The sequence below is a fragment of the Gorilla gorilla genome, chromosome 20, assembly GCF_029281585.2.
Source record: "Gorilla gorilla gorilla isolate KB3781 chromosome 20, NHGRI_mGorGor1-v2.1_pri, whole genome shotgun sequence".
Classification (NCBI taxonomy): domain Eukaryota; kingdom Metazoa; phylum Chordata; class Mammalia; order Primates; family Hominidae; genus Gorilla; species Gorilla gorilla.
Window position 1 is genome coordinate 51746418 of NC_073244.2, and position 24000 is coordinate 51770417.

Here is a 24000-nt window from a genome sequence, read left to right on the forward strand (position 1 = left end):
ACTAGTGGAGCTATGAGAAGAGGGCCACCATCTTCCAGATCCCAGAATGGTAGATCAGAGCAGCCTCTGAGCCTGAACCCGGCAAAGCCACAGGGGAAGAAATACCCAAGGCTGGAAGCCCACCTCTTAAATTGGTGTGCCCTGGACATGGGACATGGAGTCAAAGATTATTCTGGAGCGTTAAGATGTAATGACTGCCCTACTGGGTTCTGATCTTGCATAGGGCCTGTAGCCTCTTTCTTTTAGCCAATTTCTCTCTTTTGGAACAGGAATGTCTATCTAATGCTTGTACCCCCATTGTATCTTGGAAGTAACTAACTTGTTTTTGATCTTACAGGCTCATAGGAGGAAAGAACTTGCCTTGTCTCAGATGAGACTTCAGACTTTGGACTTTTGAGTTAACGCTGGAATTAGTTAAGACTCTGGGGGACTGCTGGGAAGGCAAGATTGTATTTTGAAATGTGAGAAGGCCATGAGATTTGAGAGGGGCCAGAGGCAGAATGATATTGCTTAGATGTGTATCCCAACCCAAATCTCATACTGAAATGTAATCCCTGATATAAGAAGTGGGGACTGGTGGGAGGTGATTGGATCATGGGCACAGATTCCTCATGAATGGCTTAGCAGCCCTTTGTTTCCATCCTCATAATAGTGAGTTCTTATGAGATCTGGACATTTAAACGTGTGTAGCATCTCCCTCCTCACTCTCTTGCTCCTGCTTTCACTATGTGATGTGCCTGCTCCCATTTTGCCTTCCACCATGATTGGAAACTTCCTGAGGCCTGCTCAAAAGCAGATGCCACTACGCTTCCCGTACAGCCTGCAGAACTATGAGCCAATTCAACATCTTTTCTTATAAGTTACCGAGTCTCGGGTTTTCTTTATAGCAATGCAAGAATGGACTGATACGGATATATACAGATATATATAGTGGGATGACTGGGTCATATAGTGGTTATATTTAATTTGAGAAACCTCTGGATATTTTCTATAATGTTTGTACTAATTTACATTTCCACAAATAGTGTACAAGTGTTCCCTTATATCCATACCCTCACCAACCCTTGTTGTCTTTTGTCTCTTTGATTACAGCTATTCTAACACTGTGAGGTGGTATCTCAGTGTGGTTTTAATTTGCATTTCTCTGATGATTAGTAATGTTGAGCATTTTTTCATATGGACGCTTTTTTTTTTTTTTTAAAGATGGAGTCTCACTCTGTCGCCCAGGCTGGAGTGCAGTGGCGCGATCTAGGCTCACTGCAACCTCCGCCTCCTGGGTTTAAGCAATTCTCCTGCCTCAGCCTCCTGAGTAGCTGGGATTACAGGACCCACCACGCACCACCACACCCAGCTAATTTTTGTATTTTTTTAGTAGAGACAGGGTTTCACCACGTTGGTCAGGCTGGTCTCAAACTCCTGACCTCATGATCCGCCCGCCTCGGCCTTCCAAAGTGCTGGGATTATAGGCATGAGCCACCGTGCCCAGCCTTATATTGACACATTTTTAAGGGATTTGGGGGGGCAGGGGTTCTTTGCAACAATGTAAACATCCAGTCCCTCATCAAACTTTCAATTTTTTTTCACGTACTAATTTATATCAGTTTGGAATTATGATTCCCTCTGTTATTTAATGGGTTTTAATCTATAACTAGCATTATTTATTTTGATGCTCAAACCATGTCAAGTTTGGTCAGTGGAAGTCCCTTCAATCTGGTTTCCATGTCCTTTGAACACGTCCCCACCATTCTTTGAGCACTTCCTTACTTTCAAGCACAAGATGTTCCAAGTTCATTCTGAACTTTCCCTTCCCCAGCTCTGGAATCTGCTATTTCTCCATGGAGCCTTGCTCCTTTCAGTGGAGCATGGTATTTAGGAACCAGGGGCTGACTGCCTAATGTGCTTTCCAAGTATAATTTCCTCAGTCCAAGCTTTTCAAATTGATCTGCCAAAGACCCATTGCCAAAGATCCATTGCCAGAATAGAAGAGTGGAAGGAAATTCTTAATATTTTTTAAAAGTTACTATTATTTTCATTTTTCTCTTTGTAAAAAATTCATTTAATTCAATATAAAAAGACAAAAATCTTTGGCACATAAATCGCAACTCTCTGATGCAAATGTTTAAATAAAGCTGATACTCCAAGAAGACGCAACATATTCTCTTTATCCCACAGACATATAGGCCTATGGTTGCAAACTTTTATACACACACAGAGTCACAATTCCACTGGCACCCGTGATGTTCCACATCCAGATTTTCCAAATCACACATTCTCATCTTCACATAGCCTTGCCGGCAACCACACGGCATAGTACCACATTGTTACGTCAAGCACAGCCACAATCTACCACAGAGCCTGTCGTCCCATTGACCAAAGTCACAAAAATCACAGCCCCGGGTATTTTCTGTGGTTTTCTCCAGTCAGATCCCTTCACTCACTACACACCGACTCACACTCAAATTACACACACGCGGAAACACAACCCGCCAGAGCCAGAGAGGTTCCGTCGGTCCCGCAACCCTCACGGTGCCACACACACGCGCTCACAAGGCAAATACAAATGGCCAGGCACTCATTCTTTACGATACACATATTAAGCGCCTATTATGTACTACACGCCGGGACTACCTCAAGAGGTGAAACAGACAAAATCCTGCCTGGCGGAGCTATCGTCCAGTCCCGCAAGCACTCGGCCTCAGGGTCGCACTCGGCGGTCCCACACTCAAGTGGCCTGGCGAGTGGCCCAGAGGCGTCTGTTCTCCTCTTCAGCTTCCTGCGTGGGTTCCTGGTGAGTCGAAGCCGCCGCATGCGCGCGCGCCTGCGCCTCCGCCCAAAAGAATCAGTTTCCTGCTGTGGACTACATTTCCCAGAAGCTCCTTGGGCAGTGTTGCCTGGACCCCAAGGGCCCTTTATATTGCGTTCTTAACGGTTCAGTCACCTGAACCGTTATTATTCACAGGCGGGCGAGAAGTCCGAGCTAGGTGAGGCGGAACGGGACTCTTACGAGTAGGACTGGGGATGGAACTGCCGCCCAAAGTGAGGCGCTCCAGGGCCCAGACCTGGCGTGTCGTGCCCGGAGGGAGCCTCAGGCCTGTGCGTGCTTGGGGAGCGGAGAAGGGAAATTGTGTGACAAAATGTGGCAGACGGTGTATGTGTGTGTGTGCGCGCGACGGGGCGCCTGTCAGGACCGGGTTGGGCGGGTGTGGGTGCGGGTGTGAGGCTGAGACAGGTGCCTGGCTCTCTGGTGTGTGTCACTGACCCTCTACCCCCCTCACGGCCTCGGTGTTTGCACACAGCAGTGTCCCCAAGAGGGAAGTCAAATATCGAGCTCTAGGATGAAGGTTCCCAGCAAGAAGGTACAGACCTGGGTTGGCGATTGGACTTTTGAATTAGAAGTGTCCCTAAAACAGACTCCTGGGACGACAGGTTGGAAGACTGCCCAGTTGGAACCGCTGTGTGGGCAGCTGCATTTTTCAGAACCACTGCATTCCCATACCTTTGATCTAGAAACCTGGTGTGAGTTCAGAGACAGATCCCAGCCTCACTCTCACACAGCTGTTATGTGCGTGAGGTCAGCACAGATGTGGCGCTGGAGGGGATATTCTGGGTCGGTCTGTGCTCTAAGAAAGGCCTGCTGTCTCATGATTATTTTTCTTCCCCCATTCTGCTATTCATCAAAACAAGGATCCTGAAAAAAGGAGGGAACAATTGTTGTAGCAGGTCTAAAAGTTCAGGTCCAGGTAAGTTTATATTTCCTTTTTATTCATAAAATGGAAACCACACATTCTAATCCTCACACAGCCTTGCCTGCACCCAGTCATACGGCGTGGTACCACACTGCTGTGTCAAGCACAGCCACAATCTACCACAGAGCCTGTCACCTCATTACTCACAGTCACAAAAATCACATCCCCAGGTACTTTCTGTAGCTTTCATTTGCATTTTTCCCTTTGAAAAAGTTCATTTGATTCAATCTAAAAAGACTAAATTATTTGTCACATAAATTGCAACTCTCTGGTCTATATCTTTAAGTAAATCTTTAAATAAATGCATAAAATGTTTTTGTTTTTAGGAAATGGAAACATTGCTTTGCTTTTCCTGAATTGTCCAGTGACCTATCCCAGGCCTTCCTTTCCAGTGAACAATGGACCATGCAGGTGGACCCTCCTCTTCACGGGCCTCCAAATGACTTTCTCATTTTTCAAATCATTCCTCTGCACTCACTTTCTATAATGGTAGAGAAATGCATATCCTGGAGTCTAAAGTTAAAACTTTGTTTTATTGAGATTAATGTTTAGGTAGAATCACATCATCCATCTTCTCCAATCTTCTCCAAAGACCTCAGTTTTAAAATATGACAGGATTAGAGATGACCTGACTGGTGTCAGTAAGCAAGTGATAATGGTCGTCTGCTTTTAAGGCTTTTAGAAGTGGGAATGTGATTGGAAGTCCAAGCATAGAAATCTGTGTGAACATGAGCAGGGATTTTTTTCCAAGGAATCCATGAGTTGAGATTTATTTTTATGCAGAGTTAGTCATAAGAATAAAAAGTACATATGAGTAAAGTAATAGTCATAGTGATGAAGAATAATACGCAATCTTTTTTTCTTTTTTTAAGAAGAAGTCTCGCTGTGTCACCCAGGCTGGAGTGCAATGGCATGAACTCGGCTTACTGCAGCCTCTGCCTCCTGGGTTCAAGTGATTCTCCTGCCTCAGCCTCCCAGGTAGCTGGGATTACAGGCGCCTGCCACCATGCCTGGCTAATTTTTGTATTTTTAGTCGAGACAGGGTTTCACCACGTTGGCCACGCTGGTCTGGAACTCCTGACCTCAGGTGATCCACTTGCCTTGGCCTCCCAAAGTGCTGGGATTACAGGCATGAACCACCGCACCTGGCCGCAAATTTTAAATTTTATATGAATCTCACTAATATTAGGATTTAAAGACATTTAACAAGCATTATATCTAAATTAACATTTCAACTGATTATTTGCTGGAGAAGTAGAGGAGAACCAAACACTCTTCTGTCTGCTTTGCTCAAATTTTCTTATTCAGTCTGCAGACACTGTTCACCTGGCTTGTGTATTGAGAGAAGAATCTTAACAGTGAAAAGGTCTTGTTGAATTGAAGAAGAATGTTCAAGAACTGGCAGGCATTTATTTATAATGGTCATGCTGTTTTCCTATTGTTTCCATACATGTCAAACCAATTTGCTTCTGATGTGTTAAAACATTTTATTTTATAATTGGTGTAGATTTATTGTATACTTCTGGTTATAGAATTAATATTCACCTTTTATAAATTATTTAGTTACTCATTATATTACATAAGGGACTTATAAAGAAGAAAGTTAAAATAGCCCCAGCATCACTATTAACACTTTGGGGAGCTATATTTTAGCAAGATTTTTTTTTTTTGACAGAGTCTCGCTCTGTTGCCCAGGCTGGAGTGCAATGATGCGATCTTGGCTTACTGCAACCTCCATCTCCCAGGTTCAAGAAATTCTCCTGCCTCAGCCTCCCGAGTAGCTGGGGTTACAGGCACCTGCTACCACGCCCAGCTAATTTTTTGTATTTTTAATAGAGATGGGGTTTCGCCATGTTGGCCAGGCTGGTCTCGAACTCCTGACCTCAGGTGATCCACCCGCCTCGGCCTCCCAAAGTGCTGGGATTACAGGTGTGATCCCATGCCTGACCTATTTCAGCAAGATTTTTCAGCACACTTGTATGTATGTGTGTGTGTGTGTGTGCATGCACACGCACCTGCACTTTTCTTCCTGCAGAATAGAAATTGCACTAACTGATTATTCAAAGGACACAAGACTTTTCAGCTTCTAGTTAGAAAAACTAATTCTCCCTAACCATAGCTTTCTTATAACTCTGTGCACATAGGGAGAAGAAGAAAACACCAATGAATCCTGCTAAGTTTGATTAACCTTTGAGAAATTTACACCTTTTAGGGTTATATAAACCAATCAAGGATAATTAATATGACATAATTTATCAAGTAAGATAGTTCTTCAGGATTATACTCTTTTTTTAGATTTTTAAGGTTGCTTTTACAGGACATAGCAATACTCTTATCTTGGCTAGGTTTTTTTCAGGGTTCCATTATGCAAATAACATTTTCTAGGACAGATTTATAACAGTAGAAAACAGAATAAGGGTGGGCATGGTGGCTCAAGCCTGTAATCCCAGCACTTTGGGAGGCCCAGGCAGGTGGATCACGAGGTCAGGAGTTCAAGACCAGCCTGGACAAGATGGTGGAACCCCATCTCTACTAAAAATATGAAAATTAGCCAGCTGTGGTGGCATGCGCCTGTAATCCCAGCTGCTTGGGAGGCTGAGGCAGAGAATTGCTTGAACCCAGGAGGTTGCAGTGAGCCGAGATAGCCACACTGCCCTCCAGGCTGGGCGACAGAGTGAGACTCCGTCTCAAAAAAAAAAAAAAAAGAAAAAGAAAAAGAAAACAGAATAAGATAGTAACAGCTACAAATAAATATTCATGTGAATCTTTCCATATAGAACAGGAGAACAAGATTGAACCTCATATTAAAATTATCTATTGAATGCCTTATTACAGCAGTCCCCAACCTTTTTGGCACCAGGACTGGTTTCATGGAGGACCGTTTTTTCACAGAGAGAGGGAGATGGTTTCAGGATGATTCAAGCACATTACATTTATTGTGCATTTTATTCCCATTATTATTACATTATAACACGTAATTAAATAATTATACAACTCACCCTAATGTGGAATCAGTGGGAGACCTGAGCTTGTTTTCCTGCAACTAGATGGTCTCATCTGGGGGTGATGGGAGGCAATGACAGATCATCAGGCATTAGATTCTCATAAGGAGCACGCAGCCTAGATCCCTCACATGGTCAGTTCATAATAGGGTTCGCACTCCTATGAAAATCTAATGCTGCAGCTGATCTGACAGGAAGCAGAGTTCAAGCGGTTAATGCTAGCAATGGGGAGTAGCTGTAAATACAGATGAAGCTTCCCTTGCTGGCCTGCTGCTCACCTTCTGCTGTGTGGCCCAGTTCCTAACAGGCCGTGGTCCAGTGTCAGTCAGTGACCTGGGGGTTGGGGACCCCTGCCTTAATTAGATTATTTTAGCTAGTTTTATGTTGAAGAATGATGTCCCCCCTTTGGTAGTCGCAAGAACAAAAGAGGATATTTCTTTTTTTTTTTTTTTAAATGAAGTCTCACTCTGTTGCCCTGGCTGGAGTGCTGTGGCTCAATCTCAGCTCATTGCAACCTCTGCCTCCCAGGTTCAAGTAATTCTTCTGCCCAGCCTCCAGAGTAGCTGGGATTAAAGGTACCCACTACCACACCTGGCTAATTTTTGTATTTTTAGTAGAGACGGGGGTTTCACCATGTTGGTCAGGCTGGTCTTGAACTCCTGACCTCAGGTGATCCACCCACCTCGGCCTCCCAAAGTGCTGGGATTACAAGTGTGAGCCACCGTGCTCTACCAAGAAGAGATTTCTTGATTATCTTTCTGGGAGTCTGTTTTACAAATGTTGTTAATTAAAAATAATTGCATCTTCAAGGCTCAGCTCTGAAATACTTAAAATATCATTATTAAAAAATGGGCATGAGACTCAAACTTTACTAGAAAAAATGAAATAATAGAAAATGATTTTATTTAATAGCAGTGGAACAAAGGACATAATATCCTCTATTTTAATAATACTGGCTAACTTTTATTACGTAATTATATATCATTAAGTGGGATGTATGTATTATCTCAATCTTCATGACAACCCTATGAGATAGGTGCTGTTTTTATCCCTAATTTACCAACAAACTAACTGAAAAATATGTAGCTGTCAGACTAAGATTCACATTCTGAAAATCTGACAACAGAGTCTGTGTTATTAATGACAACGTTATAACCCTGCCCATAATGACATATGCTCCTTTAATTTGCCTGTTATCAGTCAGTAACTCATCATTAATGTCTTCCTCCAAAAATAAATATGGACCAATATAGTTAGTATTAGTAAGGCCTTAGTGTGCCATCATAACTGACCATAGTTTATTTAACCTGCTGCCTACTATAGCTGTTAGTATTTTTAATATTTGATTATTATAAGTTGTTATATGATAAATGTCTTATGTGTATGTCTTAATATGCTTTAATAGCCACTTGCAAGAAAAAAATGCCAAAAATTGGAATTTTAGTCAAATATCAGACATAAGGGCTCACAGTATACTGAATCTTGTGTTAGTAATTAGAGGAATACAAGAACTGAAAACACATAGGTGCTACTGTACAGCAGAGAGTCTAAAATCAGAATAGACTGAATGAGTATAAGGTAGAAGATAATAAAAAACAGTAAAGAAATTCAGGTCACAGGCCTTGGGAGTTCATAGAAAGGAGATGTCCAGTGCTGTCCAATAGAACTTTCCATGATGATGGATTTGTCCTATGTTTTCCAGTGTGGTAGCTGCTCACCACATGTGGCTAAGCACCTGAAATATGGCTAGTGTGACTGGGAAACTAACTTTTTTTTTTTTTTCAGTCGAGATAGAGTCTCACTCTGTCACCCAGGCTGGAGTACAGTGACGAGATCTCAGCTCACAGCAGCCTCTGCCTCCTGGGTGGAAGCGATTTTCCTGCCTCAGCTTCCTGATTAGCTGGGACCACAGGCATCAGCCACCACGCCCAGCTAATTTTTGTATTTTTAGTAGAGACGGGGGTTCACTATATTGGCCAGGCTGGTCTCGAACTCCTGACCTCAAAAGATCCGCCTGCCTTGGCCTCCCAAAGTGCTGGGATTGCAGGCGTGAGCCGCCGTGCCCGGCCTGAACTTTTAATTTTATTTAAAATTTGATTTAACTTTTTTTGTTGTTTTTTTGAGACAGAGTCTCACTCTGTATACCAGGCTGGAGTGCAGTGGTGCGATCTCGGCTCACTGCAAGCTCTGCCTCCCAGGTTCACGCCATTCTCCTACCTCAGCCTCCCAAGTAGCTGGGACTACAGGCGCCTGCCACCACGCCTGGCTAATTTTTTTTTTGTATTTTTAGTAGAGACAGGGTTTCACCATGTTAGCCAGGATGGTCTCGATCTCCTGACCTCGTGATCTGCCTGCCTCGGCCTCCCAAAGTGCTGGGATTACAGGCGTGAGCCACCGTGCCCAGCTTAAAATTTGATTTAAATAACCATATTTGTATTGAACAGCACAGTTTCATGCCTTAAGTTTTTGTTGTAATGATTCAAAGTGAGGCTAATGGGTTTTTATTGTTAGATTCAAAAACAAAGTTTTTATTGTTAGATTCAAAGTGAGGCTAATGGGACAAGATTATTCAGCAGCAGTTTGGAGGATATTGTCGCTGAAAGGAAAATTTCAGAGCACAGACTGTCAATACGTTTGTCAGGAGTACATGAAAAGCTACTTCATTGTGACCAGCATTCATATGTATAAGACATTGCAATATATTAGCATACATGGACATATGTGAAAAATCAAAAGAATTGGTTCCAATGTTATGAGCTAAAGGGAAAAAAGACATTCAGTAAAAATATAACAGCTGTTGGCCAGGCACAGTGGCTCATGCCTGCAATACCAGCACTTTGGGAGGCTGAAGAGGGCAAATCACCTGAGGTCAGGAGTTCGAAACCAGCCTGGCCAACATGACGAAACCCTGTCTCTACTAAAAATACCAAAATTAGCCGGGCGCAGTGGTGGGCGCCTGTAATCCCAGTGACTAGGGAGCCTGAGGCAGGAGAATCACTTGAACCCAGGAGGCGGAGGCTACAGTGAGCTGAGATTGTGTCATTACACTTCAGCCTGGGTGACAGAGTGAGACTCCATCTCAAAAAAAAAATATATATATATATATATTCTATATATATAAATACATAATATATATATTATATAAAAATAAATATATATATTTTATATAATATATATTATATATAAATATATATTTTTTTATATATATATCAGCTGTTTTTAGATTATCTTAAGCTTTTCCTTTAAGTTGAAGAGAAGATTGTTCAACAAAGGAAAGGCTTCCTCTTATCAAAATGAAAAATAAGTACATATGTATGCCGGTGTGTATATTTTAAATTATTATTATTTTTTTTGAGATGAGTCTCACTCCCGTCGCACAGGCTGGACTACAGTGGCACAGTCTCGGCTCACTGCAACCTCCACCTCCTGGGTTCAAGTGATTCTCCTTCCTCAGCCTCCCAAGTAGCTGGGATTACAGGCATGCGCCACCACGCCCAGCTAATTTTTGTATTTTTTAGTAGAGATGGGGTTTTGCCATGTTCGCCAGGCTGGTCTCGCACTCCTAACCTCAGGTGATCCAGCCACTTCGGTTTCTCAGCGTGCTAGGATTACAGGCGTGAGCCACCGCACCCAGCCTAAATTATTTTTTAAAGTTACAGATTATACTTTAAAAATATATCAAGTAATGTCATGCAGCTTGGCAGTGCTGACATATAGATATATACATTTTTAAACTTTTTTCTCTCTCTTAGTTTCTGCCCGTCCTTCGTTCTTTCTTTATGTATGTGTGTGTGTATGTTTTCACAAATGTAATTATATTGTACATTCTGGGTTTTAACCTTATTTTTTAATTTAGAACATATCTTGGATATTTCCCAAATCCTTTAAATATTTTCTCCAATTTAGTATAGTATTTAATATCTACTTAATATTCTGTTACATAGATGATCTGTAACTTATCTAACCAGTCAGCTATTGCTGGACTCAGAATGCTGAATTCTACCCTCCCTGCATGCATCTTTTTTATTTTTGCTTTTTCCAGTAAGCCTTTTGCACCCCTAACCTGCATGCATCTTTTTTTTTTTTTTTTTTGAGACAGAGTCTTGCTCTGTCGCCCAGGTTGGAGTGCAGTGGCGCGATCTCAGCTCACTGCAACCTCTGCCTCCCAGGTTCAAGCAATTCTCCTGCTTTAGGCTCCTAAGCAGCTAGGATTACAGGCATGTGCCACCATGCCTAGCTAATTTTTTTGTATTTTTAGTAGAGATGGTTTCACCATGTTGGCCAGGCTGGTTTTGAACTCCTGACCTCAAATGATCTGCCCGACTTGGCCTCTCAAAGTGCTAGGATTACAGGTGTGAGCCACTGCGCCCGGCCTAACCTGCATGCATCTTAATACACATCATTTGCTTTGGGTAGAGTCCCAAAATTAGGTTTGGATGGTAAAAGTCTCTCACATCCTTCTACATGCCATGTTTTAAGGTCCTACAAATCTGTAGCATTTACACAGTATTCATTTCCCTGTGATGTTGCTCATCTGGCATATTATTAATCTTTTAAGTCTGCCATTCTAATAAGTGTCAACTGATATTTCCTTAATTAGGATCTGCTTCATTGTATTGAAATTTAATAACTTCAGTGGATGATATGCTGCTATTTTTAGTGAATTGCTCATGCTTAAGTTTCATTTGAAAACATTCTGGGCTTCAGAGGCAAAAGCCAGAGTTGAGAGCAAGACCCTGTCTCAAAAAAAAAAAAAAAAAAAAGATAATGTGCTTTATAATTAGAGAAATGTGGATTCAGAACACAGCTCTGCCTCTTACTAACTGTGAATTTCAGCAAGTTACATTATTTGAAGCCCTCATTACCTCATCTGTTGAATGGAGATAAATGCATTGCATGGTTAAATGTTAATATGATAAAGGACCCATCATGCAGAAGATCCTAAAAATAGCTACTTTTGTTATCATCACCTGGCAACCGTGGGCATGACTTTACACCACCCCAGCCTTGATATTGAGATATCTTCCCCAGTTTATATGTGCAGAATGGTGGGGTTGGAAGTAGAAATGATGGCATAACAAGATCTTATTAACTTAAGTCATTTTAGGAGTTTTGACACATATCTGGTCTCAGAGTCACTTGCTCTTCCCCCCAGCCCCGGTTTCTCTGGATTCTGTGCTTCTCCATGGAGGAAACTCAAGGAGAACTGACAAGTTCTTGTGGTTCTAAAACCATGGCCAATGTAAGTTTGTGTTTTTCTTCCTTGAAATACTGTGTTTTTAAATTCATGTGATCATTGAAGTCTCATTATCTTGAGACTTCCTTCCTAAGACAACCCTGTTGTGGAACCTGCTCCCTAGTTACTCTGATCACAGTGAAGGATAGTGCCAAATAGCCTAGTGTCTTCCTCATTTGCTCCTGTTTTCTCTTATCTGTGCTCAAACATTGTCTTCCATGTCAGCCTCAGAGGCAGAGGTCAGATCCCATGCATTGAGAGGCTTAGAGGACTAGGCTGGAGTATGATTGGGGCCTGCATATGGTAGTTTCAGGCATCTAGCCAGGGAATTTCCAAGGGATGAATAAGAAAACAAAAGTCAATTTTGTGGTTGAGGAGGTTGTGCTCGTCTCCAATGACATCAGTGTCATTGTGGATACGTCAGCATCCTCTGGCTTAGGAACAAAGCAAGTATTCCTGAGGTATGGCAGGGGTAGCAGGTAGGAAGATCCTCCAATCCCTGATGATGGCTGGAAATAGGCTCTGATCCCTAATGATGGGTGGAAACAGAACTGGGGAAGACCTTAAACATTTTGGCCAACCTAAATGCCTAAGAATAAAAGAAGAATTAGTCTGCTGTATCTTTAAGATGGATGATATTATTAGCTAGCCAATAAATATACTAACTGAAGACTTTTCTTATGAGGTTATTTTGCATCATGATGAACGAGAGTTTTAACGAAATCACGTAATGTCAGTCAAATCCTGTTTTCTAAGAGAGATTTTAGAGTACTTTTTGGTGAAAAAATTCTTTTTCCAAAAATTTTTTGAAGGGAAGAGAGGATGATGGAACTTGCATTTATTCAGAACCTAAACTGCAGGCACATAATGGGCAATGTGCTTATGTATGCTATTTCACTTAATTTGCATCAACAATATTCTTTAAAAGCGTATAAACACTTTATTTCAGAAATATTAATTTCTTTATTCTTTTACACACATTGCAGGCTTGAGCCCCAGTTTACTTGCTTACTATGTTGCTTCTTTCCTGCAAAGCAGTTTTCCATCTTGAAAATACATTTAATTTTTTTTTAATACATAGGCTTGTCATTTCAGGTATCTTTGGCATTTAGGGATGTGTCCATAGACCTCTCCCAAGAGGAGTGGGAGTGCCTGGACGCTGTGCAGAGGGACTTGTACAAGGATGTGATGTTGGAGAACTACAGCAACCTGGTCTCACTGGGTAAGGTATCTTTTGAAATCGTTTACCATCTGTTTTCTGGAGTATCAGCTTTCTCCACTGTCAAACTTTAGAACTCTGTTTTAAGAGGCTGACTGACACCCCCTATTTCTAAAGTCATAGTTTCAGCAGTGTTGGGGTGGAAATGGGCACCTGTGTTAAGCAACTTCACCTTTCTGACCCTCAGTGACATTCACTCCTTCCTCTGACTTTTCCTGTCATTGCTTGCTTTTCTAAATAATTTCCAGGTTTGAGTTGTGTGACATCAGATTTCATATAATGCATATACTCAGAATTCCTATAGCTGCTCTGTGTTAATATCTGACCCTCCTACAAGACAACAGCTAGTCTCAGAATTCTAGTTTTTCCTTGATTATCAAAAGAACCTCCATGGATTATACAGTGGTGGACTGAGTTAACAATAGTCATTTAAAATTCAAGCCAACACACCCCATCCTAAAGGAGACATATTCTCCTTAACCTGCTTTGCGGTTGAAAGTTAAAGTCTGTGAATTTACATTTTCTGTTGAAGGAATATCTGAGGAAGAACCTGGAAATATTTTAGGAAACTTAGTATATTTCTCCTGGGAAAATAGTAGCAACAACAAAATAATACTATATACTGGGTATATTATATGCCTTTGCATATATTAATTCATTTAATTCTCACCACAGCCCTAAGAAGTCAGTAATATCAGCCCCATTTTGCATTTGATAAAAGTGAATATGTGCAGGGTAACTTTCAAGTTCACACAGCTGCTAGGTGGCAGAAGATTTGAACCCAGGCCATAGGGCTCCAGAGGGTGTGCTCACTGGTCCCCTTTCTATACTGCCTTTAACAGCAAAGCAGACCTTTTCGCTCTCTCATCTTGTCTCTTTAGTCCTATAATTGTGAGTCCATGTTAATGTGAATATTCTTAGATGGCCTTTTTCTTCTTTACTGTCATGGCATTGTCTAGTACCCTTTTCACCTGCAGTTTCTTACAAATGTAACCAAGTCTGAATTGTCATTTCAAGGTTATAGTTGTTTTTGTTTTTTTCTATAACATGTGTCATTTCTTTTCTCATGAGCAGGATATACCATTCCTAAGCCAGATGTGATTACTTTATTGGAGCAAGAGAAAGAGCCCTGGATAGTAATGAGGGAAGGGACAAGGAATTGGTTCACAGGTGAGTGACAGCAAATTAGGCAGGAGGGTGCTATCACAAGTTATGACCCATGATGTCAGGGAGGAGGCACAGCACTGAGTTGTTTGGAAAGCTCCCTTCAAAGGCCTGAGGCCTGTGGAAAAAGGACTGATACCTGGGAAGCATTCAGATTCTCTCTACATTAGCTACCAAAGGAACTTTACCCAATTTGCTATACTCCTTGTTTCTCTTCTCTCGTATTTCTCTCCTCTTTCAAAGTGGGGCTGCTTTCTTTCTTCCCCATTGATGACCATTTTACCTGTGTTTCCAGGCCTCCTTTTACATTTTGATTTATACTCATTTCTCCATTGTCCAAGTTTTATTCATCAAATATTTCCCATTTACCTAACCTAAGCCAGGCACTGTGCTAGAGTTTAGGCACTATTGATAGACACTCTTGTTGTCATAGAGATGTTGATATTATAGTAAGGGAAACGTTGTCAACACGTAAACAGATAATAATCAGGTTTTCATATGTGTTGTGAAGAAAGTTAAGTAGAGTAAGGAGCTAGAGTGTTGGGGAGTTAGTAGGGCTAATTTAGATAAGATCAGGAAAAGGCCATTTTGAGGTGATGATCTTTGAACCAGAGACATAAAGTAAGGTCTCAGGCCATGTGAGTATTGAGGAAGAACATTACAAGCAGAAAAAGCTGCAAGTGCAAAGGTTCTGAGATGAAGAACCATCTGTGTTTATTCCCAAAGTAAATTATGCCACCTGATGTGAACATTCTTGTACAATTGTTTTTGTGTTCAGATGTTTTCATTTCTCTTGGGTTTTCATTTTTCTTGGGAATATATGGAAGTGGAATTTCTGGGTCATAGGACAAGTGTATTTTCTTAATCATATTTATTGAGGTATAATTTATATAGTATAAAATGTACTCATTTTAAGTGTCAATTTTTATAACATTTTAAAACAGTTTTATTGACATATAATTAGCATACAATAAACTGCACACATTTAAAGTATAAAATTTGCTAAGTTGCCCTGTATATTGTGAAACCATTTCACAATCAAAATAATAAACATATCCATCACCTCCAAAAGAAATCCCTCCCTCATGTCCCTCTCTACCCACTGCCCAGGTAAGCACTGATCATCTCTCTGTCACTATAACTTAGTTTTCATTTTCTAGAATTTTGTATAATGGAATGATATGGTGATTTTTTTCTTCCTTTTTTAAAAATATGGTGATTTTTAAAATTTAGCTTCATTCACTCAGCAAAATTATTTTGAGATTCATCCATGTTGCTGTATGTATCAGTACTTCATTTCTTTTCATTGTTGAGTAGTATTCCATTGTATGGATGTACCACAATTTACTTATCCATTTACCTATAAGGATGGACATTGAGTTATTTCCAGTGTTTTGCTATTACAGATAAAGCTACTGGAAACTTTCATGTAAAATTCTTTGTATAGACTTATGCTTTCATTTATCTTGGGTAACTATCTGGGGTAGAATGGGTAGATCATATGATAAATATATGTCTATTTTTTAAGAAACTGCCACACTGTGTTTGAAAGTGGTTATATCAGCCAGTAGCAGTGGCTCATGCCTGTAATCCCAGCACTTTGGGAGGCCGAGACAGGTGGATGACTGGAGGTCAGGAGTTCAAGACCAGCCTGGCCAACAAGGTGAAACTTCATCTTTACTAGAAATACAAAAATTAGCCAGGCATAGTGACAGGCATCTGTAATCCCAGCTACTCGGGAGGCTGAGGCAGGAGAATCACTTGAACCCTGGAGGCAGAGGTTGCAGTGAGCCGAGATTGTGCCACTGCACTCCAGCCTGGGTGACAGACCAAGATAATGTCTGAAAAAAAAAAAAAAAAAGAAGAAGAAGAAAGTGGTTGTATCTTTTTACTTTCCCAGCAGAAGTTTATGAAAATTCCAGTTCTTCGACATTCTTGTTAGCACTTTGGTATGGTCAGTTTTTTAAATTTTAGTTTTGCTTATAGGTGAGTAATGGTATCACACTGTGGTTTTAATTTTCATTTCCCTAATGCCTAATAATCCTGAGCAACTTTTTATTCTTAATTTATCATCCATATATCTTCTTTGGTGAAGCGTCTATTACAGTCTTCTGCTCATTCTCTTTCCTTCTTTCTTTTTTTTTTTTTTTGAAACAGAGTCTTGCTCTGTTGCCCAGGCTGGAATGCAGTGGTGCGACCTCGGCTCACTGCAACCTCCGCCTCCTGGGTACAAGCAATTCTCCTGCCTTAGCCTCCTGAGTAGCTGGGACCACAGGCATGTGCCACCATGCCCAGCTAATTTTTGTATTTTTAGTAGAGATGGGGTTTCACCACATTGGCCAGGCTTGTCTCGAACTCCTGACCTCAGATCCACCCGCCTCAGCCTCCCAAAGTGCTGGGCTTACAGGCGTGAGCCACTGTACCTGGCCTTCTGCCCATTTTCTAATTGCATTGGTTGTTTGCTAATTATTGGGTTTTGAGAGTCCCTTGTATATTCTGGATGTAAGTCCTTTATCAAATGTATGATCTGTAAACTCTTAACAGTGTCTTCTGAATAGCATAAGCTCTTAATTTGATTAAGTTCAATTTATCACATTTTTCTCTTATGGATTGTCCTTTCAGATCATATTTTAAAAATCTTTGCCCAATATAAAGAGTACAAAAATTTTATGTTTTCTTCTATAATTTTTTTTTTTGACAGAGTCTCGCTCTGTCACCCAGGCTGGAGTGCAGTGGCACAATCTCGGCTCACTGCAACCTCCATCTCCCGGGTTCAAGCGATTCTTCTGCCTCAGCCTCCCAAGTAGCTGGAACTACAGGTACACGCCACCACACCCAGCTAATTTTTGTATTTTTAGTAGAGACAGGGTTTCACCATATTGGCCAGGCTGGTCTCAAACTCCTGACCTCATGATCTGCCCACCTCGGCTTTCCAAAGTGCTGGGATTACAGGCGTGAGCCACTGCCCCCAGCTTTTCTAGAAATTTTATAGTTTTAGATTTTTACATTTGTATACCTATTGTACACAAACTCTTCCAGAAACTTTAAGGTAAGGGAATACTTCCAAACTCACTCTTCAAGTCCAGCATTACCCTGATACCAAAACCAGACAAAGGCATTATAAGAAAAGAAATCTATAAGTCAGTATCTTTCATGTACACAAATGCAAAAATTCTAGACTAAGTTTTAGCCATTTGAATCCAACAATTTATGAAAAGAATAGTAGTTACTGGCCATTCTTGGCATTCCTTGGCTTGCAGACGCATCACTCCAGTCTCTGCCTCCATCTTCATGGCACCCTCTCTTGATCTCCCTATGCCTCGCTCTTATAAGTACACCTGTTATTGGATTTAGGGCCCACCCTTTTTCCATATTAGGTCACATTCACAGGCACTGGGAGTTAGGAACATGTCTTTTCTGGGGGCCACAATTCAACCTACTACATCTGAGAATAAAGGCGTTTATTTTTCTCCTTTCTAAAGCCTGTGTTCTTCACCTTGCCTTACTCTACTAGCCAGGACCTGCAGTGTAATTATTGACTAGCAATGAGTTTGAGGATCTGTGAATGAGTAATGATAAAACACAACTGATGCTCACCAAATAAAATATCTCAGTACTTGAGTTGGGACAGAGACAAAGAGAAGGAACAGTAGCCACACACACAGGGCAAATGTAAACAGTTTTGGAGATGCCTAATGTTCAAGGTAACAATAGGTAATTGGAAAATGATGAAATACAAAAATGACTTTTCCATTTATACTTTTGACTGAGCAATTTTGGATGTACCTTTCTTCCCTTTCAGAAGGGAAGTGATCCAGGAAAGAGCATATTTAATTGCTGTACTAGGATGAGATTGGAATCAGGGAGATATATTCATAACTATGTTGTAATTTGGGGAAATTAAGTTATTATACTTAGCTGCCCTCTCAGTGACTTGTTTGTAATATTTACAGAGGTGGTTTACAGAGGTCTTCCAAATAAGAAAGGGCTTTTTATCAATGGTAATATGTTTGGGTTTTATTCTAGGGGGAACGAGAAACTCTATTCTAAAGGGAAAAGAATTAGGTACAGATTTTCAAAATGATCTCCATCAAAGCCATTTGATGAAAAAGATTTTAAATGCACATATCCAGGACTTGCTCCTATAGATTTTGATTTTGTCTGGTTTGGTGCCTGAAGAACAGTATATGTAAGAAATTCCCCTAAATCCATCCTAAATAAGAGGATCACTGATTTACCCTATTATCCTATTCACCTATTTTACCATTCTTTTTTTTTTTTTTTTTTTTTTTTTTGAGACAGAGTCTCGCTTTGTCACCCAGGCTGGAGTGCAGTGGCACAATCTTGGCTCACTGCAAGCTCCACCTCCTGGGTTCACGCCATTCTCCTGCCTCAGCCTCCCGAGTAGCTGGGACTACAGGCACCCGCCACCACGCCCGGCTAATTTTTTGTATTTTTAGTAGAGACGGGGTTTCACCATGTTAGCCGGGATGGTCTCGATCTCCTGACTTCATGATCCACCTGCCTCAGCCTCCCAAAGTGCTGGGATTACAGGCATGAGCCACCGCACCCGGCCTATTTTACAATTCTTAAAAGTCACATCATTTTCTGAGGTATTTTGCCTTCTTTTAAATTGCACTACAATAATTTAGAGTTCTCTAAGCCAGGAACCAGCAAACTATAGCCCATGAGCCAAATAGCTCACTGCCTGTTTTTGCATGGCTCATAAGTTACAACTGGTTTTTCCATTTTTTTAATGGTTGAAAAAATCAAGATTTTGTTTCATGTAAACACTTTTTGAAATTTAAATTTCAGTGTCCATAAGTCAAGTGTTATTATAACACAGCCACACTTATTATCATCTGTGGCTACTTTTGTGCTGTAATAACAGAGCTAAGTAATTGTGACAGAGACCATATGCCTCCCAAGGCCTAACACCTTCACTATCTGGTCTTTTAAAGAAGAAATTTGTTGAATCCTGCTCTAAACCATTTATTTCTAATGTATGTTATTTCTGTTTATCTTTTATTTCTACTATGAGGTACAACCCCCATCCCTGCCCCAACACAGAAGAATAGCATTATAGCATTTGTTTACTCTTTGCTTTTTTTTTTTGCAGATTTGGAATACAAGTATATTACCAAGAATTTGCTTTCAGAAAAGAATGTTTGCAAAATCTATTTATCTCAATTGCAGACAGGGGAAAAAAGTAAAAACACCATCCATGAGGACACCATTTTCAGAAATGGTTTGCAGTGTAAACATGAATTTGAGAGACAAGAGAGACATCAGATGGGATGCGTTAGTCAAATGCTAATCCAAAAACAAATATCTCATCCTCTACATCCAAAAATTCATGCTAGAGAGAAATCATATGAATGTAAGGAATGTAGAAAGGCCTTTAGACAACAGTCATACCTTATTCAACATCTGAGAATTCACACTGGTGAGAGACCCTATAAATGTATGGAATGTGGAAAGGCCTTTTGTCGAGTGGGAGACCTTAGAGTACATCACACAATCCATGCTGGGGAGAGACCCTATGAATGTAAAGAATGTGGGAAGGCCTTTAGACTTCATTATCACCTTACTGAACATCAGAGAATACATTCTGGTGTGAAACCCTACGAGTGTAAGGAATGTGGGAAAGCCTTTAGTCGTGTCAGAGACCTTAGAGTACATCAGACAATTCATGCTGGAGAGAGACCTTATGAATGTAAAGAATGTGGGAAGGCCTTTAGACTTCATTATCAACTAACTGAACATCAAAGAATTCATACTGGTGAGAGGCCTTATGAATGTAAGGTTTGTGGCAAGACCTTTAGGGTACAACGACATGTTAGTCAACATCAGAAAATTCATACTGGTGTCAAACCCTATAAATGTAATGAATGTGGGAAGGCCTTTAGTCATGGCTCATACCTTGTTCAACATCAGAAAATTCATACTGGTGAAAAACCCTACGAATGTAAAGAATGTGGTAAGTCCTTTAGTTTTCATGCAGAACTTGCTCGACATCATAGAATTCATACTGGTGAGAAACCCTATGAATGTAGAGAATGTGGAAAAGCCTTTCGTCTTCAAACGGAACTTACTCGGCATCATAGAACTCATACTGGTGAGAAACCCTATGAATGTAAGGAATGTGGGAAGGCCTTTATTTGTGGTTATCAACTTACTTTACATCTGAGAACTCACACCGGTGAGATTCCCTATGAATGTAAGGAATGTGGAAAAACCTTCAGTAGTCGCTATCATCTCACTCAACACTACAGAATTCATACTGGTGAGAAACCCTACATATGTAACGAATGTGGAAAAGCCTTTCGTCTTCAAGCAGAACTTACCCGACATCACAGAATTCATACATGTGAGAAACCCTATGAATGTAAGGAATGTGGGAAGGCTTTTATTCATAGCAATCAATTTATTTCACACCAGCGAATTCACACCAGTGAGAGCACCTACGTATGTAAAGAATGTGGGAAAATTTTTAGTCGTCGCTATAATCTTACTCAACATTTTAAAATTCATACTGGTGAAAAACCCTACATATGTAATGAATGTGGGAAAGCCTTTCGATTTCAAACAGAACTTACTCAGCATCACAGAATTCATACTGGTGAAAAACCCTATAAATGTACAGAATGTGGGAAGGCCTTTATTCGTAGCACTCATCTCATGCAACATCACAGAATTCATACTGGCGAGAAACCCTACGAATGTAAGGAATGTGGGAAGACATTTAGTCGGCACTATCATCTTACTCAACATCACAGAGGCCATACTGGTGAGAAGCCCTACATATGTAATGAATGTGGGAATGCTTTTATTTGCAGTTATCGACTTACATTACATCAAAGAATTCACACTGGTGAGATCCCATATGAATGTAAGGAATGTGGAAAGACCTTTAGTCGTCGGTATCATCTTACTCAACATTTTAGACTTCATACTGGTGAGAAACCTTATAGCTGTAAAGAATGTGGGAATGCCTTTCGTCTTCAAGCAGAACTTACTCGACATCACATAGTTCACACGGGTGAGAAACCCTATAAATGTAAAGAATGTGGGAAAGCCTTCAGTGTTAATTCAGAACTTACTCGACATCACAGAATTCATACTGGTGAAAAACCCTATAAATGTAAAGAATGTGGAAAAGCCTTTATTCGTAGTGATCAACTTACTTTACATCAGAGAAATCATATTAGTGAGGAAGTCCTATGCATAATGTAAAGAGAATACGATGGCCTTTAGAAAATGCCCTTTAGCAGAGAATTTGTAATTTAAGAAATTTTCTGTTTGTTACGGAACATGTGGGAATCCCTTTTACTTCATGCTCACAATTTATCAGAAATTATTTCATATGTTAAAGAGTCGAAAGACTATAGCATCACTCAGTCTCTGTTAGACTTTAGAAGATTGATACTGATGCACCGCATCCCAAACCATCAAGGGCCTTTTCCCATACAAACTGTTGTTGAACAGTGCTTCTCTAAAATGCAATAATAATGGGCCAGGTGAAGTGGCTCACACCTGTAATCCCAGCACTGTGGAAAGACAGGAGTTCGAAACCAGCCTGGGCAACATAGTGAGACCCTGCCTCATGGCTTTAGTGAGCCATGATTGTGCCACTGCACTCCAGCTTGGTGACAGAGTGAGATCCTGTCTCTAAATAAATAAATAAAATGTGGGCCAGGCACAGTGGCTCACACCTGTAATCCCAGCACTATGGGAGGCCCAGGTGAGCAGATCACCTGAGGTCAGGAGTTCAAGACCAGCCTGGCCAACATGGTGAAACCCCTTCTCTACTAAAATACACAAATTAGCTAGGCGTTGTGGCGGGTGCCTGTAATCCCAGCTACTCAGGAGGCTGAGGCAGGAAAATTGCTTGAACCTAGGTGGCAGAGGTTGCAGTGAGCTGAGATCGCACCACTGCACTCTAGCTTGGGCAACAGAGCAAGACTCCGTCTCTTAAATAAATAAATAAATAGGTTACCAGAAAAATGAAAAGAAAAAAACAGACATACAAAATAAAAGCCCCAGTTTTTTATTATGGTATTTAACTGAGTTAACTGAGTTAACTCTGTCAGATTGCTGCAAACATTTCTAAATACTTGCTCTCGGTATCTATAACTTTTGCAGAGACCAGAAGCAAACAATTTGTGGGTCAGTGTCAACACATGGACCACACTTAATATAGCACTGTAACGGAAAATGATTCTGTTAATGTAATGAACATGGGAAAGACCAGCCTTGGCATATCTTTTTATGATATATATAAATAATATAATTCTCATAATTCCACCTCTGCCTATGTGGTGTTTGGCAAAACATGCCCCTGTGCCTTGATTTTTAAAATGGTAATAACAGTACCACCTAATAGTATTTTTGTGAGGATGAAATGCTAATAAAAGATAAAACCTTTAAAAGAGTATTTGGCACACAGCATTTTATCAATAAATATTGCTTTATTTTTTTCATTAGGGATACACTTAGTACATTCATGTGAGAGGAAGGCCCTGTGGGTGTAAGGAATTTGTAAAAACTGTCCATTACCTTTCACTCCTTATTTAGATTGGAATAATTAACTGGAGATAATATCCAGTAAAATAGATTAAACTTCCATTTATAAAGTCAGAACCTATCTCTGAAAATTAATGTGAGAAAGAAATCTCTAGATTTGATGGGTGTGAAGATTATGAGAGTAAAGTTTTGAAGACTCAGGGATAGCTGTAATGCTTTTTTCTTTTTATAACCCAAAAAGCAGGTATGTCAGTCACTTTTTCTGCCCACAATGATAAATTAAAAACAGCCACTATCCATTTGGAAAACTTAAAAGAATAATGAACACTGTTATGTTCTATCTAGATTCAGCAATTGTTAATATGTTGTCACATTTGGTTTGCTTATACATAATATTTACATATTTTGCTGTAGTATTTGAGTATAAATTGCAGATACTATAACACATCACATCTAAGAATAAAGGCTGCCTCCTACTTAATTGCTATATAACAATTGTCCAACCTGTCTGTGCCCCAGGGCAGCTTTGAATGCAGTCCAACAGAAATTTGTAAGCTGTCTTAAAACATGAGTTTTTTTTGTGATTTTTTCTAAGCTCATCCGCCATTGTTAGCATATTTTATGTGTGGCCCAAGATAATTCTTCTTCCAGTGTAGCCCAGGGAAGCCAAAAGATTTGACCCCCAGTAACTTCACACCTAAGGAGATTAGCAATAATTCCATAATCTGTAATATTCAGTCTGTGTTCATATTCTCAGTTGTGTTCATTCTTTTCACTTGTGTAAAGAATGCTTTTCTTAGGTTATTTTTAAATTCAGGAACCAAATTCATGAATTACATTTGTGCATTGTTCGTCTCTTTTAAAATAAGAATGGCCCTTCCCCCCACAACTTTATTGCAACATTGACTTTTTTTTTTTTTTTTTTGAGATGGAGTCTCGCTCTGTCACCCAGGCTGGAGTGCAGTGGTGCGATCTTGGCTCACTGCAAGCTCCGCCTCCCGGGTTCAGGCAATTCTCCTGCCTCAGCCTCCCCAGTAGCTAGGACTACAGGGCGCCTTCAACCATGCCCGGCTAATTTTTTGTATTTTTAGTAGAGACGGGGTTTCA

At 40.4% G+C, this 24000-nt stretch overlaps 1 protein-coding gene across 4 annotated transcripts; it reads left to right on the forward strand.

Moving 5' to 3' along the window:
* The first annotated feature begins 2841 nt into the window (after positions 1–2841).
* Positions 2842–22061, forward strand: ZNF546 (zinc finger protein 546). 4 transcript variants are annotated; one of them, XM_055369373.2, is made up of 7 exons: positions 2842–2981; positions 3685–3740; positions 4073–4157; positions 11904–11990; positions 13080–13206; positions 14278–14373; positions 19487–22061. In XM_055369373.2, exons 3-7 carry the CDS (start codon positions 4152–4154, stop codon positions 21601–21603), a joined length of 2433 nt encoding a protein of 810 aa, XP_055225348.1. In that variant the 5' UTR covers positions 2842–2981; positions 3685–3740; positions 4073–4151; the 3' UTR covers positions 21604–22061. The 4 variants fall into 4 exon arrangements, with proteins under 4 accessions (XP_055225348.1, XP_004060781.3, XP_055225347.1 ...); XM_004060733.5 differs by having other exon boundaries at positions 2846–2981; positions 4073–4235; XM_055369372.2 differs by having other exon boundaries at positions 2885–3740; positions 4073–4235.
* Positions 22062–24000: the final 1939 nt, after the last annotated feature.